The sequence below is a fragment of the Nannobrachium achirus genome (assembly GCF_963921795.1).
Source record: "Nannobrachium achirus genome assembly, chromosome: 3".
Lineage (NCBI taxonomy): Eukaryota > Metazoa > Chordata > Actinopteri > Myctophiformes > Myctophidae > Nannobrachium > Nannobrachium achirus.
Genome location: NC_137812.1, coordinates 74,819,549 through 74,836,150, shown reverse-complemented (window position 1 = coordinate 74,836,150; position 16,602 = coordinate 74,819,549). Strand labels below are relative to the sequence as shown.

At 45.0% G+C, this 16,602-nt stretch overlaps 1 protein-coding gene across 2 annotated transcripts in view; it reads left to right on the top strand.

Moving 5' to 3' along the window:
- Positions 1-2,537: 2,537 nt before the first annotated feature.
- Positions 2,538-16,602, top strand: part of LOC308281235 (BTB/POZ domain-containing protein 3-like) — a 19,260-nt gene continuing 5,195 nt past the window's right edge. The window contains exons 1-9 of one of the 2 annotated variants that reach the window (XM_080721364.1): positions 2,538-2,674; positions 3,987-4,200; positions 6,806-6,962; positions 8,872-8,962; positions 9,407-9,525; positions 12,027-12,243; positions 12,989-13,175; positions 14,205-14,458; positions 15,683-15,970. In XM_080721364.1, coding sequence (XP_080577490.1) covers positions 4,149-4,200; positions 6,806-6,962; positions 8,872-8,962; positions 9,407-9,525; positions 12,027-12,243; positions 12,989-13,175; positions 14,205-14,458; positions 15,683-15,970 — 1,365 coding nt within the window. In that variant the 5' untranslated portion in view covers positions 2,538-2,674; positions 3,987-4,148. Of the gene's footprint in view, positions 2,675-3,986; positions 4,201-6,805; positions 6,963-7,559; positions 7,584-8,871; positions 8,963-9,406; positions 9,526-12,026; positions 12,244-12,988; positions 13,176-14,204; positions 14,459-15,682; positions 15,971-16,602 lie in introns of those variants that run through there. The other variant, XM_080721365.1, reaches the window with a different exon arrangement.

Genomic DNA, 16,602 nt, shown 5'->3' with positions numbered 1-16,602 from the left:
CATCTCCGCGTTATTTGGAATTGCACACGCGTTCTGGGCGGAGGCGTTGATTATTGTCCACGACACTGCAAGCGGCGCGAAGGCCAGCGGACCTTGGTCCTGCTCTTCGCCCCCGAGCGCCGCAGGCGCGAGTGGCCGCGAAGAGCGGGCCAGGGCCGCGCGGCCGGCGGAGCGCCGCGCGAGTTACGAAGCCGTGGTGAATGCAATCGTTCTATTTATGCCCAGGCCGTAAGGCCTGGGCAAGCGCACGATAAACGCACCGCGCACCTCTGTGCGGTCCAAGCGGACAAAAAGGAGCGCTCCCTAGCGCCAGTTCAGCCAATCAAAAGCTTCCATGGGCGGGGTTTGCCCAGAACGCGTGTGCAATTCCAAATAACGCTTCATCTCCAGCTAAAAGGTTTGGGAACCTGGCCTGTAGAGGGCGCTAGTCGCTGGCTTTCCAGACGTCCATCCTTCCAGATTAAACCAACAGAAGAAGACAGAGCAGTCTGCCACCAGCGTTGCCACGTCTGTTCATTGTAAGCTACTTTGGGCTTGTTTTTTACTGTAGAGTTGCTTGCAAATATTAGTTGCTGGTTGCGTTTTATTGTGCTTGTTTTCTACAGTGTAGTTATAATAGGCATTGAAGACTTTATTAGAAGGTTGCATAGGAAAAGGTACAGTACTGTTTAAAGGGATATTTCACTTTCAATTTTTTTTTGTCATTTTATCGTCTACAGTTTTTGAATTTCTTCATTCAGTATTTAGATATTTGATAATAATTTCCCCCCATTTCCCCCTTCCAGGACCTTCCTATACAAACCCATTAAGCCTTATTCACGGCCCGCCCACTCAGCAAATTTCTCAGCCTCCCCCGGGTGCTGACATCAATTTAGAAGGGGAAACTATAACAGAAACAGCTGGACTTAAAGCCAACAAATCATAATTTTGAACGGTAAAGTAATAATGCTTTGTGCCTTTTACTATCATGTGTTCTTGATCATGCTAGCCGTATTTTATACTTTACTATTCGGAAATTGCATTAAATTTGTGATTTCTGTGTTAACTCTATAGGCTATAGTGGGATTTTCCCCTTCAAAATGTGACTTCAGCACCCTGGGGATGCTGAGTGGGCGGGCCGTGAATAAGGCTAATTCCATTTTAACCATTGAAAACAACTGTCCTTTTTTTCTGGTGACTCAAACCCCTGATTAGACGATAAAATGACAAAATATTTTTTTGAAAGTGAAATATCCCTTTAATGACATTACAGTTCACTGGTAGAAGGTCAACTAAAAGGAGATCCTTAGCTTTTCGCCACAGGAACCACTTTTATGTATCTCATCCACGCCGCACGACGAGCGCTCTGTTCTCAATTTCACTGAAACTAAAAAAAAAAAAAAAAAAAAAAAACTGTGACATAGATATTTACAAGACACAAGACAGTAACAATTAACAGTAACAGTAACAAAGTTACACCAAGTTTACACCAAACCGGCCAAGTTTGTTGTAAAAAGTTTCAAATAACAGTCCACATTTATTCTGGTAGATCTGCTATTTTCAAATAAACTAGCAGATCTACATTAGGCTTTTATTATGCTATATTATATGTGTTTAAATCGGTAGAATGTGTTTTAATACTTACTTCTTCCTGTGTTTGTTTTCATGGACCCTGGCTGGACGGGTTTGCTTGTTTCTCTCTCACCACAGACACAACCTGGCAACTCAGTGTGTGTAAACAATAGAGATGGGATTTATGGCTCTTTGAAGTGAGCCGGATCTCTGGAATCCGTTCCTTTCAAAGAGCCGTTCAAGAGGCTCATTCTATTAGTTACTTTGTAGATTTGATTATAATTACAAATAACTTCAACCCTTTATACATTTATTTCGGACATATATAAGTAGGCTACAAACCTGCCATTTGAAAATAGCCAATCTACAAGCTCACAATGTGTCACGTTGCGACGCATTGTGAGCTTGTAGATCTGCCATTTTCAAATTATTTTTCAACACTTGACTCATTGGAAAACCTGTGAAACAGGACATTCTGCATAATGAGTACGTTCTAATATTGGTACTTTAAGTACATTTTGATACCAATACTTTTTTTTAAACTTTTACTCAAGTACTACTTGATTGCAGTATTAATATTAAAGTAAAGAAATTGAGTACTTTTCCCACTGTTTTATTTTTTTTGTTCGTTTTCTTTTTTTTTGTTCTCTCATTTTCTTTTCTTTACGTATCTACTGCATATAGTACTGTGTTCTATTTGTCTGCCATGTTATATGAGATACTAATGGTTTCCTGTGGAAATAAGCTTAGTCTTTTCATGGATCTCCTTTTAGTAGACCTTGTACCAGTGAACTGTACCGTCATGAAACTGTACCTTTTCCTATGCAAACTGACAATAAAGTCTTCAATTAATCAATCAATCAATCAATAAATTGTTCATTAGAAAGGAATCCTATCGTTCATTTCAAAGAGCCGTTCAAAAGACTCGATTCGTTCGCGAACGTCCCAGCTCCAGTAAACAACAAAGAGTGTTTTCACTGCAGCTAGCAGCTAACAGCAGCTAACAGCTAGCTGCCGAAACCAAGGCTTAATTACCTCCTAATTACACTTAATTAACTCCTCATCAGCTGTAATCTGCTACGTCAACCTGCTGACTCTGCTGCGTCACAAAAACACTGCAAAGGTTTTTTATTTAAACCACCAATAACAGATAAAACAGTGAGCCGTTAGCCGCTATGCTAACGGGATGCTAACGTTTTGACTGGTGTCGCTGCCTAGGTCTAAAAGCACTGATCTACAAGCCGTTCTGAGCCTCTGCAGCTTGCAGATCTGTTGCCTCCGCACAGCTTGTAGGTCAGTGCAGGGCCCTTAAAGTTTCAGAGAGTTTGTAGATCAGTTGTTTTCTGCTAGCTAGAGCTTCAAGTATCTATGTGTGTGTGTGTGTGTGTGTGTGTGTGTGTGTGTGTGTGTGTGTGTTTTCTTCTCTTTTTTTACAGCTTGTAGATCAGTTCTTGTCTGCTTATATAGCTTATAGATCAGTGCTTTTTCTGCCCCCCCCAGAGCTTGCAGATAATACATTTTCTATTTCCTTTTTTTTAAGGCGATTCAATTAATCTCGATACCTGGGGTGGATTTATATTGCGATTCTTATTTATATTTCGATTATTTTTTATATTGCGATTCTTATTTATATTATGCCTATTATAACAATTTATAAATAATATAAACCGTGTCTTTCTGATACTTATTTTTTGTCTTCTTTAAATCATGGATACATTGATTCTCAATTAGATTATTTTTTAAAAATATATTGTGGCATTGAACATGGTGATATTGGGGCGCCCTGTGCCCTACCGGTCCAGGCGCATCCCACTTAGGCTCAGTGTAGCCTGGACAGCCTGTCGCAACTTCTAGATCAGTAGTTGTGATGCTTCAGAGCTTGTAGATCAGTTATGTTTCTGCTAGAGCAGGGGTCCTCAACGTTTTCAGGCCAAGGACCCCTTAGTTGAGAGAGAGATGAAGCAGGGACCCCCACAACCTGTTCATAGATTCCATACTGTTTCATTGTTTGACAGCACAATCATCAGTGTATTTTGGATTCATGTCAATTTGTGTTTTCAGATATTTGACCACTTGAACCGTCAATACTTAATAAACTTGAGCTTTCACTCTGTACTTAGTCTGCTCTTTTTCCCCTCTACACCAAAGCTCTTTGCCGAAAATTAAGATCTACAAGCTCACAACGCCTCACGTTGTGAGCTTGTAGATCTGCTATTTTTGTCTAAAGTTCTCAGAATACTGACGCTAGGGTTCAAAGGAGAAACAAAAGTTTCTACCACACAAAGATTTGGAAGACCCCCTGTAGTAACTCTGAGCATTGCACAGCATTGCACACCAAATCCAATGCGTTTTATTAATGCAGCAAACGAAAAAAAGAAAAAAAAAGCAACTGTCCTGTGTGCAAAGGGTTTTACTCTTCCTTACTGGACTTGCAGGTGGACAGTATAAGTCTGAAAAAAGCCACCGTTCCTCCGACGGTTCAGAAGTCTGACCTCCGGAAGCCGACCTGCCATGACCCGACCTGTGTTGTCCTCCTAGAGGTCACGGGGTCATGAGCCGACCCGCGGGGTCCTTGTAGAGGTCGCGGGGGGGTCACCATGGCGGCCGAGCTGTATCCCACCAAGAAGTTGGTTCCATCATCCTCTGCAGGTACGTAGCCTACAACCAGGGTTCACACGGTCATGAAATTCCTGGAAATATTTTGAAATTAGAAAAATATTTTTCCAGTACTGGAAAAGTTTTGGAATTCATCAAGGGTCCTGGAAGGTCCTGGAAAAAATGGCTATGCATTGTCTTTGGTTATTGATTTTGTTAATACCTCTGAAATGACAAATTAAACATTGGCCAAATTTTCAAATATTAGAGGCAGAAATTGTGAAAATAGCAGATCTACTTGCTCACAACGCGAGGCGTTGTGAGCATGTAGATCTGCTATTTTCACAATAGAACCGTGTTATACAAAATTCCTCAATTCTTAGTGCTTGTCAAGGTGCCGGGGTCCCCAGTTAAAACATGATTATTTCGAGGGGTCACAGCCTCAAATGGTTGAGAACCACTGGCATACACTACCTGTCTTTGGGCATTGTGCATAGGCGACTTGTTATTGAGTTGAATCCTGTCCGGTCGCGTCGCTGCACAGTGCTCATCCTGCAATGGCCGATCTGCAAGCTCACAACGCAGCGCAGAGACGCGGATGCGAGCTGCTGTGAGCTTGTAGATCGGAGGTGAATGGGAGGAATTGACACACGGTCCGTGTCACTCCATGTGTAACAAACAACCGGTTTGTTTTGTGGGCTAATGGACGTTAAGCGGCAGGGGAAAGTGTTAAGTTGGCGGACGATATGGACCCAGAACGTCATAATGTATTCGCATTTATTGTCTGACTCGTTTCCATTCACAAATGCGCATTTAGTTTATTCGATAAAGCCTCAAAATCCACCTCCTCCAAGCGGATATTTTTTTTTGTTGCAAAAAATGAAAGTTTATTTGCATTCTGAAGTGTTTCCATAAAAAAGATTTAGCGAATAAGCCTTAAATGCACATTAAGAGGCTTTATGGAAACGCCACAGTATGTATTTTAGTGTTCTGATGGCAGTTCTTGTCCCCTTGTCAGGTATTGTGGGGGTCAGGCTTGTTTGCTTTGTGAGTTTTCTATTAAGTTTGTTCATTTCACCCTGTGGCAAAGGCTAAATGAAGGAAATGTGTGAGAAATTCTGCATCTCCTAACTAAATGTGTGTGTGTGTGTGTGTGTGTGTGTGTGTGTGTGCAGTGATGTTAATAGGTTTTTAATGTAATGAGTCCCGGGACCCAAGACAGGTCTTTCGGATGAGTCCCAGGGATATTTTATGGGTCCCACAAAAATTCAACGCGTCATGTCATTTTTGACAAAGTGCAGCATTTAACTTGAATTGGTTATTATATGGTTATGTTCATGTTACGCAGAAATGTGTCTGAAAGAAATGAACCACAATTCCAAATCTTACAATTTTAATACTTCCAAATAGTCATGTGATGGTTTGATTTTTTTTTTTATACCTAACCGGTAATATCGGATGTTGACCACTTGGGGGCGTAGATAGAAGCTTTTACCGAGTCTTCACAATCAACAGCCACCTATATGGATCTTCTAAGTGAGATCATGATGTCTCCTGTTTGTACTGTTACTGCTTCTATGGAATGGGGGAAATGCCGTGCTTGTGTTTGCTCTACTGTACAAAGAACCAGTGGACTGGGTCAAAAACAGTGGATTAGGATTGCTTGTAGATCGGCTACTTTTGTTTTGAACGGTTGATCATAGAGGGACGTGCCGCCCCTCTATGGATGCGCGAGTGCAAGGCACAGGCGGCCGCGGTGGTCCGCTGCCCCGGCGGACCACCAAATGGACGGCGCCGCCACGAAAACACTATAATCAATCAAACAGTTAGGCAGCCTAGGCTACATACATACTGTCTCAGATAGCATACATGCTAGGCTAGCTTGCTTCCTCCGTGTTGTAGTTGAGCCAATAAAGGTTATTTGACCACGTTCACCATAGCGTTCACCACGACGTTAATCGTCGCTATTGTTGTAAAGACGCAATGAAGACCTGTGTGGCTTCTAACACGTAACGTTGTCCAATGTCCACCACATCTATAAACAATAGCGCGTGTATCCAGTTGTTATTGAATGAAGAGGACAGAGGGAGAGGAGGCAGGTCGCTGTGTGAGCAGTGAGCATGTCATGTTTCTGCGCCATACACGTTCTGTGGGGGAACACTTTTTGGTGTATCACCTAACACGCTGTGCCACTATGGTCAGAGAGCGGCCCGGTGCTACGCTAAAACTCAGGCACCCATTGAATTCTGTGACCATCCACGGACACACAATGGCGTTCAAAACACACTGTCGTTAGTTCTATCGTCTGTTTTAAGACTTTCTACGCGGATTTCATTTGTGTTAACATAGCGTTAAGTAGCATGCCTTCACCCATGAACAATGGTGGCGTCTGGACTTTTTAAAATATTTTTTTTTTCGCAACGTGGTAAATTATTTTAACGTGGACTCCAATGGAGGCGATGCGTCCGTGGGACCCAAGGACACTGACGTGAATGCGTCTTTAGGCAAAGTGAATGCGTCAGAGACGCGTGACGCGCACGTAATGACGTCACTGTGTGTGTGTGTGTGTGTGTGTGTGTGTGTGTGTGTGCGTGCATGCGTGCGTGCGTGCGTGCGTGTGTGTGTGCGCGTGCGTGTGTGCGTGCGTGTGTGCGTGCAGGCTCCAGCAGCAGTGTTACCTCTTCCACCAGCTCCACCCTCCATCACCACAACCCCACCCACAGCAACCACACCCACCTCAACAACAACAACCACACCCTCTCTGGGCACCCGCACAACTCCACCTGGCAGGGGGTCTACCCCACTATCAGAGAAAGGTACTCATTTAAACCTTATGGGTCTACCCCACTATCAGAGAAAGGTACTCATTTAACCCTTATGGGTCTACCCCACTATCAGAGAAAGGTACTCATTTAACCCTTATGGGTCTACCCCACTATCAGAGAAAGGTACTCATTTAACCCTTATGGGTCTACCCCACTATCAGAGAAAGGTACTCATTTAACCCTTATGGGTCTACCCCACTATCAGAGAAAGGTACTCATTTAACCCTTATGGGTCTACCCCACTATCAGAGAAAGGTACTCATTTAACCCTTATGGGTCTACCCCACTATCAGAGAAAGGTACTCATTTAACCCTTATGGGTCTACCCCACTATCAGAGAAAGGTACTCATTTTACCCTTATGGGTCTACCCCACTATCAGAGAAAGGTACTCATTTTACCCTTATGGGTCTACCCCACTATCAGAGAAAGGTACTCATTTTACCCTTATGGGTCTACCCCACTATCAGAGAAAGGTACTCATTTAACCCTTATGGGTCTACCCCACTATCAGAGAAAGGTACTCATTTTACCCTTATGGGTCTACCCCACTATCAGAGAAAGGTGATAATTTTACCCTTATGCAGGGGGTCTACCCCACTATCAGAGAAAGGTGAGCTTTTTACCCTTAAAGGTTGTAATTTAAACCCTGATGAGTCTATATTACCATCAGAGAAAGGTCAAAAAGCCTTGTTTTTGGGATGAAATATGCTGGATTTTTTATGTGCTTTTATGCTGCGAAAGTTGCAAAATAAGCTAAAAATGTTCCAGAAAATGCAAAAAAGAATAGAGAAATATGTGAAAGTTGTGAAATATGCTGGGTTTTATCTGATTTTGAAATATGCGGGAAGTTGCGAAATATGCAAGACGTTGTGAAATACGCGGAAGATGTGAAATGTGCGAAACGTTGCAAAAAAATAGTTCATGCGCCCTTTTTGAAAAAGAAAAAAAGTTGCCCCTGCATAATCTGTGCCGTTCTGCTGATTATTTAAGAAATTGTGCGATTGCATATTTTAACTCATTAAAAGCCAACCCCGCGATGTCGCGGGAAAAGTAATAGAGTATCTATAGTGCCATCCACGCGATGTCGCGGGAAAAGTAATATATTACTGTAACGGCGAGTAAAAATACCTAGTACAATGGCCGACGCTCCGGAGACGAAATCCGCGCTGATTTGTCATCATCACGGCTCCACGAGCACACAATAGTCATCCCATAACATTGAGGTGGATGGCCGATCTCATCTTTAATGTCCATTATCTCAAAACTACACTTTAGAAGCTAGGATGGAGGCAGATGCTCGCTTATTTTACACAGTTATAAAAGCTCCCGGTCGGCCATTACACAACTCCACGTGGACACGCATCGGTTCCGGCGCACGATCCGATGACGTCAGACCGGAAGTACTTCCGGTCTAGACTTCTGGCCTTCAAAATAAGACAGCGGCCGTTAATGGGGCCGGGAGGGGGCACTCTGGACCCCCTAATCCGTTAATGTCCTGGGCTCAGAATGAGTTAACCTTTAGGAGTCTATATTACCATCAGAGAAAGGTTAATAAAGTATTCAACCAATCAATAAATTAATCAATGCTGTGTTTCTAAGTGTCTGCTTTCAGCCCCTCCTCTATACTCTGATTGAATCTTTCATCGTCACAAAGGGATTTTTCAGCTTAACATTCAAAACAAACAGATCGTCACATTGCACAACATGCACACGCATTTCCACGCTTCCGGGGCTCTTCAAAATAAAACGTCAGGCTGTCTGTTAACTGGTTCCGTTCCGTCAATGTCAGTAAATGTGTTGATGATAATAATAAGTATTTAATTTATTAATATATACTTATATTAATATATACTTATATTATATACTTATATTATTAAGTATTTCATTTCCACCAACAGGAACTCAGTCATGTTCAACAATGAGGTGATGGCAGACGTGCACTTCGTGGTTGGACCTCCAGGGGGCACTCAACGCATTCCAGGTCACAAGGTACCAGTCTAACCTAACGCGGACATTCTATGCGGCCTGGCAAATTTCACCGGGTCCTCCGTAGAGGTGGGACGTTCGCAAACGAATCAAGTCTTTAGAACGGCTCTTTGAAATGATCGATGGGATCCGGTTCACAGTATAGGGAGCCGTTCCTTTCTAATGAACAGTTCTGGAAAAAGTACAAAGTTTTATGTGTGTTCTATCTAATATGTTCTAGCGGTTCAGTTCAGTATTCCATGCCATGTTTTATGTGTGTTCCAGTATGTTCTAGCAGTTCAGTCCAGTATTCCATGCCATGTTTTATGTGTGTTCCAGTATGTTCAGCAGTTCAGCTCAGTGTTCCATGCCATGTTTTATGTGTGTTTTATGATCTATCTAGTATGTTCTAGCAGTTCAGTTCAGTGTTCCATGCCATGTTTTATGTGTGTTTTATGATCTATCTAGTATGTTCTAGCGGTGGGCAGCTCCGTGTTCCATGCCATGTTTTATGGAGAGCTGGCTGAAGACCAGGATGAGATCCCCATCCCTGACGTTGAACCAACCTCATTCCTGGCCATGCTGAAGTACGTATGAATAACTATATGTATATTCATATTAATAAATATGTACTGTTATTAACTCATTGATTGCCCTTTTCAAGATGGCCGCCAAGTACCAGGATGCCACGTTCCTAAATTTCTAGTGCACGGATCAATTTTTAGTGCACGGATCGTGCACGCCCATGCCTAGATAATGCACCATATGTGTAGTACTTTTTAACAGCTTTCAAACAAAAAATCCGCTTGGAAATCCGTTCAGGCATTCATGAGATAGAAGCCTTCAAAGTCAGACAAAACAAACACTGCCACCTTCCTAAATTTCTAGTGCATGGATAAATCTTTAGTGCACGGATCGTGCACGCCCATGCCTAGATTATGCATCATATGTGTAGTACTTTTTAACAGCTTTCAAACAAAAACTCAGCTTGGAAATCCGTTCAGGCATTCATGAGATGGAAGCCTTCAAAGTCAGACAAAACAAACATTTTGCCATTTTGAAAGATGTGTTTGTTATGGGGCTAAACATGCAATTTCGCGATTGCGATCATGCCTAATACATTTTAGGCATTTTTGGAAATTTGTTTATAAAAAAAAAAATGTTTTTTTCTTTTTTTTTTAAATGGCTGCCAACTCGGGAAACTCGGGCTGTGGCAGCCTGGGACTACAGTAATAACTCGGGAAACTCGGGCCTTGGCAATCAATGAGTTAGCAGGACAGGAATTTCATGAAGGCCCCTCAGTTTGGCCTTGTGCCCCTCAAACCAATGGCATGACCTGAGACCACAGTGGCCGTAATGCCCCTCAAACCAATGGCATGACCTGAGACCACAGTGGCCTTAATGCCCCTCAAACCAATGACATGACCTGAGACCACAGTGGCCTTAATGCCCCTCAAACCAATGGCATGACCTGAGACCACAGTGGCCTTAATGCCCCTCAAACCAATGGCATGACCTGAGGCCACAGTGGCCTTAATGCCCCTCAAACCAATGTCATGACCTGAGGCCACAGTGGCCTTAATGCCCCTCAAACCAATGTCATGACCTGAGGCCACAGTGGCCTTAATGCCCCTCAAACCAATGGCATGACCTGAGGCCACAGTGGCCTTAATACCCCTCAAACCAATGGCATGACCTGAGACCACAGTGGCCTTAATGCCCCTCAAAACAATGGCAGGACCTGAGGCCACAGTGGCCTTAATGCCCCTCAAACCAATGGCATGACCTGAGACCACAGTGGCCTTAATGCCCCTCAAACCAATGGCATGACCTGAGGCCACAGTGGCCTTAATGCCCCTCAAACCAATGGCATGACCTGAGGCCACAGTGGCCTTAATGCCCCTCAAACCAATGGCATGCGAGACCACAGTGGCCTTAATGCCCCTCAAACCAATGGCATGACCTGAGGCCACAGTGGCCTTAATGCCCCTCAAACCAATGGCATGACCTGAGACCACAGTGGCCTTAATGCCCCTCAAACCAATGGCATGACCTGAGGCCACAGTGGCCTTAATGCCCCTCAAACCAATGGCATGACCTGAGACCACAGTGGCCTTAATGCCCCTCAAACCAATGGCATGCGAGACCACAGTGGCCTTAATGCCCCTCAAACCAATGGCATGACCTGAGGCCACAGTGGCCTTAATGCCCCTCAAACCAATGGCATGACCTGAGACCACAGTGGCCTTAATGCCCCTCAAACCAATGGCATGACCTGAGGCCACAGTGGCCTTAATGCCCCTCAAACCAATGGCATGACCTGAGCAATGTTGTTTTTGACAGCAAATTTTTCAGCGTCTCGCGGACAGACAGATAGGTGCATGGATGTTACATAGACATTGGTGTCCAGGGCTTACACATAAATCTGTGACCGCATTGCCTATGGGGCTGTTAAGTATGACATCATTTTGTAGGCAGAGGAGAATTTCTGCCCCCAGTTTCTGTGAATCCTTTTACTATTTTTACTATTTACAAGTTTTTCTTCTCTTTGTTGTTGAAAGGAAAGTGTTAGAATTATACTTTAGTCATTATTTTTGTCTCGGATCTGTTGAAATAGCGAGGGACAGAAAATGCTCTGGGGGCAGAGTTCTCCCCTGCCTACAAAATGATGTCACGGCTTAAAAGCCCCATAGTTGCATGGGTGATGTTACACAGACATTGGTGTCTGGGGCTTTTGGTGTGACACACGGGTAGATTCTTTTACCATTAAAAGAAAGTCTGTTCTTGAGAGACTACTATGTCAGTGGTTCTCAAACCTTTTCATGTGAAGGACCCCCAAAATGATATGTATTTGGCCACGGACCCCCATTCAACATATTTAGTTCCAGGGACCACCCAGAAGCAAAATTTGAGTTACAAACGTTCGCTTTGAAAATACATTATATTCAAAGATTTGCACACATTTTTACGACTTTTTCAAAAATAGCATATCTACACTATCTCGGTGCCGCGCTGTGAGCTTGTATATCTGCTATTTTTCACTGGTTAAAGCATTCAATGCTATGCCTAAATGGGTTAATATCATCAGGTACATCTACTGTGATGAGATCGAGCTGTGTGCGGACACGGTGCTGGCCACGCTCTACGCCGCTAAGAAGTACATCGTCCCCCACCTGGCGCGCGCCTGCGTCACCTTCCTGGAGACCAGCCTGAGCGCCAAGAACGCCTGCGTTCTGCTGTCCCAGAGCTGTCTGTTTGAGGAGCCCGACCTGACGCAGAGATGCTGGGACGTCATCGATGCTCAGGTGGGTGTTTTTGCTGTCCTAATGCAGGGGTTTTCAAAGTGGGTGACAGGACACCCTGGGGTGCCGTGACAGCAGTGCCACGAGATCATTTTATAATATTTGGAATTTATTTGGACACTTGAAAAAATATTTAGTATCATTTTAAATTTGATGTACAAAGTTATTTTCAGTCAGTTCTAACCAAAATGGCTATTATCTCAACGTTTTCCTCGCAAAATTAATCAAAAAAATATCGTCACTGTCGGGCAGAAACCTTGTATCTCCAAGTTTCAAATATGTACGTCTTTTGCTCTGCTTCATCATACAAGACTGTCGCACAAAACTAGTGAACGGTTTTGGACATACAAGGTTTCCACCCGACAACGACGATATGCTATAAATATAAGGTGCTGGGAGTGAAAATTATAATGTAGGGGTGCCTCGGATTAAAAAAAGAATATTTATGGGGTGACCTGAGACAAAAAAAGTTTGGGAACCACTGGTCTAGAGACCCAACCATGCTCAGGTGGGTGTTACACTGCCCTGTCTCGTGTTTGTCTCGGGTGGGGTCCAGTCTCTTACTGGATATATATATAAATTATATTTTTTACAGCAGATGGAGATTGTTGCGATACAAATAAACATGCTATGAAAATAAAATAAGTTGGAGAAAAGTTGGAGAAACGTGGAGCATTCCAGGACAGGTCGGGAAACGTAAAGAATGAATTCGAACCCTGTCCTCTAACGGTTCCATCCCTTTGGCCAGGCGGAGCTGGCTCTGCGCTCGGAGGGTTTCTGTGACATCGACGCCCAGACGTTGGAGAGCATCCTGAGACGAGAGACGCTCAACACCAAGGAGATGGTGGTGTTCGATGCCGCGCTGAGCTGGGCCGAGGCCGAGTGCCAGCGACAAGACCTGGTGCCAAGCATCGAGAATAAACGACTGGTTCTAGGTGAGAACAGACCACTGGTTCTACTGGTTCTAGGTGAGAACAGACCACTGGTTCTACTGGTTCTAGGTGAGAACAGACCACTGGTTCTACTGGTTCTAGGTGAGAACAGACCACTGGTTCTACTGGTTCTAGGTGAGAACAAACCACTGGTTCTAGGTGAGAACAAACGACTGGTTCTAGGTGAGAACAGACCACTGGTTCTACTGGTTCTAGGTGAGAACAGACCACTGGTTCTACTGGTTCTAGGTGAGAACAAACCACTGGTTCTAGGTGAGAACAAACGACTGGTTCTAGGTGAGAACAGACCACTGGTTCTACTGGTTCTAGGTGAGAACAGACCACTGGTTCTACTGGTTCTAGGTGAGAACAGACCACTGGTTCTACTGGTTCTAGGTGAGAACAGACCACTGGTTCTAGGTGAGAACAAACCACTGGTTCTAGGTGAGAACAAACCACTGGTTCTAGGTGAGAACAGACCACTGGTTCTAGGTTCTAGGTTCTGCGCCTGGAAAATAGCAGATCTACACGCTCACAACACGTCGCGGATGCGAGGCGGTGTGAACTTGTAGATCAGCCACTTTTGGCACGGAACACACCGTGATGAAGAAGTATAAAAGCCAGGATTTACTTGAGTGATGTGATGTGCGTTGGACGGACGAGACTGGCACAGTGCACTGCGACTGCACACAACAGCGCTGAAAAATAAACATCCAGTGCAAGGGACAGGACAGTAGTGGGAACACAAGCTAGGAGTTCCATTCAGCAGCACACCACTTCCAATCAAACCACAACAACACGTTTGCCTCAGCGTGGGACTTTTCTCCATGCTCAGAGTTATGTCTCCGTGGCTGCAGCATGAGCGCGAGCACAAACACACACTAACACACACACACACACACACACACACACACACACACACACACACACACACACACACACACACACACACACACAGGGGTTGTACGCTGCGTGCATCATCAGAGAGAGTGCATTAATCATTCTCCATTGTAAACCATGTGTTTCCTCCAGGTAAGGCCATCTACCTGATCCGCATCCCCACCATGGCTCTGGATGACTTTGCCAACGGCCCCGCCCAGTCTGGCGTGCTGACGCTGAACGAGACCAACGCCATCTTCCTGTGGTACACGGCGGCCAACAAACCCGCGCTGCTGTTCCACAGCGTGCCGCGCCAGGGCCTCGCCCCGCAGCGCTGCCACCGCTTCCAGTCCTGCGCCTACCGCAGCAACCAGTGGAGATACAGAGGACGCTGTGACAGCATCCAGGTAGGTTACCATAGCAACCAGTTACTATAGCAACCAGTTACCATAGTAACCAGTGGAGATACAGAGGACAGCATCCAGGTAGGTTACCATAGCAACCAGTGGAGATACAGAGGACAGCATCCAGGTAGGTTACCATAGCAACCAGTGGAGATACAGAGGACAGCATCCAGGTAGGTTACCATAGCAACCAGTTACCATAGCAACCAGTGGAGATACAGAGGACGCTGTGACAGCATCCAGGTAAGTTACCGTAGCAACCAGTTACCATAGCAACCAGTGGAGATACAGAATGTTTTTCATGCAATACAAATGCTTGCAATGGATTCAGAATCATGAACCCCTAGTTTGACCCCTCACATGCTACTTATAGAAGATTTTATTTTTTAAATATTTCTCTTTTCCTGTATAGTGAAGTCAATGGGACAGTGAATATACAAATGGCTATAACTCTTTTTCGCAATGTTTCCGGCAGAGCAGGCCTCTCATTCTGTGGACCTTAATGACCAAATGAATAAAAAAAAATAAAGTATGTCATGACATCACAGGTCCTTTCACATTTTGGGCCTGTGGCTCCCTGACTATGTCTGTTCTCTTCCAGTTTGCGGTGGATAAGCGGGTGTTCATGGCGGGGTTCTAACCCTGTCTGTTCTCTTCCAGTTTGCGGTGGATAAGCGGGTGTTCATGGCGGGGTTCTAACCCTGTCTGTTCTCTTCAGTTTGCGGTGTCACAGCTGGCTCAAGCAGTAACAAAACGAAGGGGAGAGGAGACATGGCAAAAGTGTAACAAGGTGTATTTATTAAATAAAGGCTAGGACAATAAACTAAAGGTGGTCAACAACAGGCCAAAAGGATCCTATGAAGTGTGGAGTCAGTGATCAGTGGTGTAAATGTGGATGAGTGGAACATGGTGTAGTGCAGGGTGTTGGATGGAAAGTAAAGCTAAACATAACAACAGGGCATGGTGGAGACAGGTCTGCCTCCTCTGGATCTCTCCTTCAGACTGGCATGGACAGGGCTTTTGTAGACTCCTGGAGGCACCCGGGCCCAGGTGCTCTCCTATGAGCCATTAGACCAACCAGACAATGAGGCCCCACCCAGCTCACCTATTAGGACACAGTTAAGCAAGGCAGGCACACCTCTAATGACAGACTCAATGTGTGGGGCATCACAGCGGTGGATAAGCGGGTGTTCATGGCGGGGTTCTAACCCTGTCTGTTCTCTTCAGTTTGCGGTGGATAAGCGGGTGTTCATCGCGGGGTTCGGACTCTACGGCTCCAGCTGCGGCTCGGCCGAGTACAGCGCCCGCATTGAGCTGAAGAGGCCCGGGGGCGTGGCATCCGCCGCCACCACGCTAGGCCACAGGGTCATCAAGTTCTTCTCAGACGGCTCGTCCAACACCTTCGCCGTGTGGTTCGAGCACCCGGTGCAGATCGAACCCGACACCTTCTACACGGCCAGCGTCGTTCTGGACGGCAACGAGCTCAGCTACTTCGGACAGGAGGGCATGACAGAGGTACTTAACTCATTCTGAGCCCCAGACATTAACGGATTATAATGTCCAAAGTGCCTCCTTCAGGTCCCATTCACTTGCGTTGTCTTATTTTGAAGGCCAGAAGTCCACCGCGCAATCACTTCCGGTCTGACGTCATCGGATCGTGCGCCGGAACCGATCCGTGTCCACGTGGAGTTGTGTAATGGCCGACCGGGAGCTTTTATAACTGTGTAACATAAGCGAGCATCTGCCTCCATCCTAGCTTCTAAAGTGTAGTTTTGAGATAATGGACATTAAAGATGAGATCCCCCGTCCACCTCAATGTTATGGATGGGACTATTTTGTGCTCGTGGAGCCGTGATGATGCGAAATCAGCGACGGATTTCGTCTCCGGACCGCCGGCCATTCTTCTCGGTAATGTACTCGCCGTTACAGTAATATATTACTTTTCCCGAGATATCCCGTGAATGGCACTACAGATACTCGAGTACATTTCGCGAGATATCTCGCGAATGGCACTAGATGAGTTAAATAACATGACAGAGGTACTTAAATAACATGACAGAGGTACTTAAATAACATGACAGAGGTACTTAAATAACATGACAGAGGTACTTAAATATCATGACAGAGGTACTTAAATAACATGACAG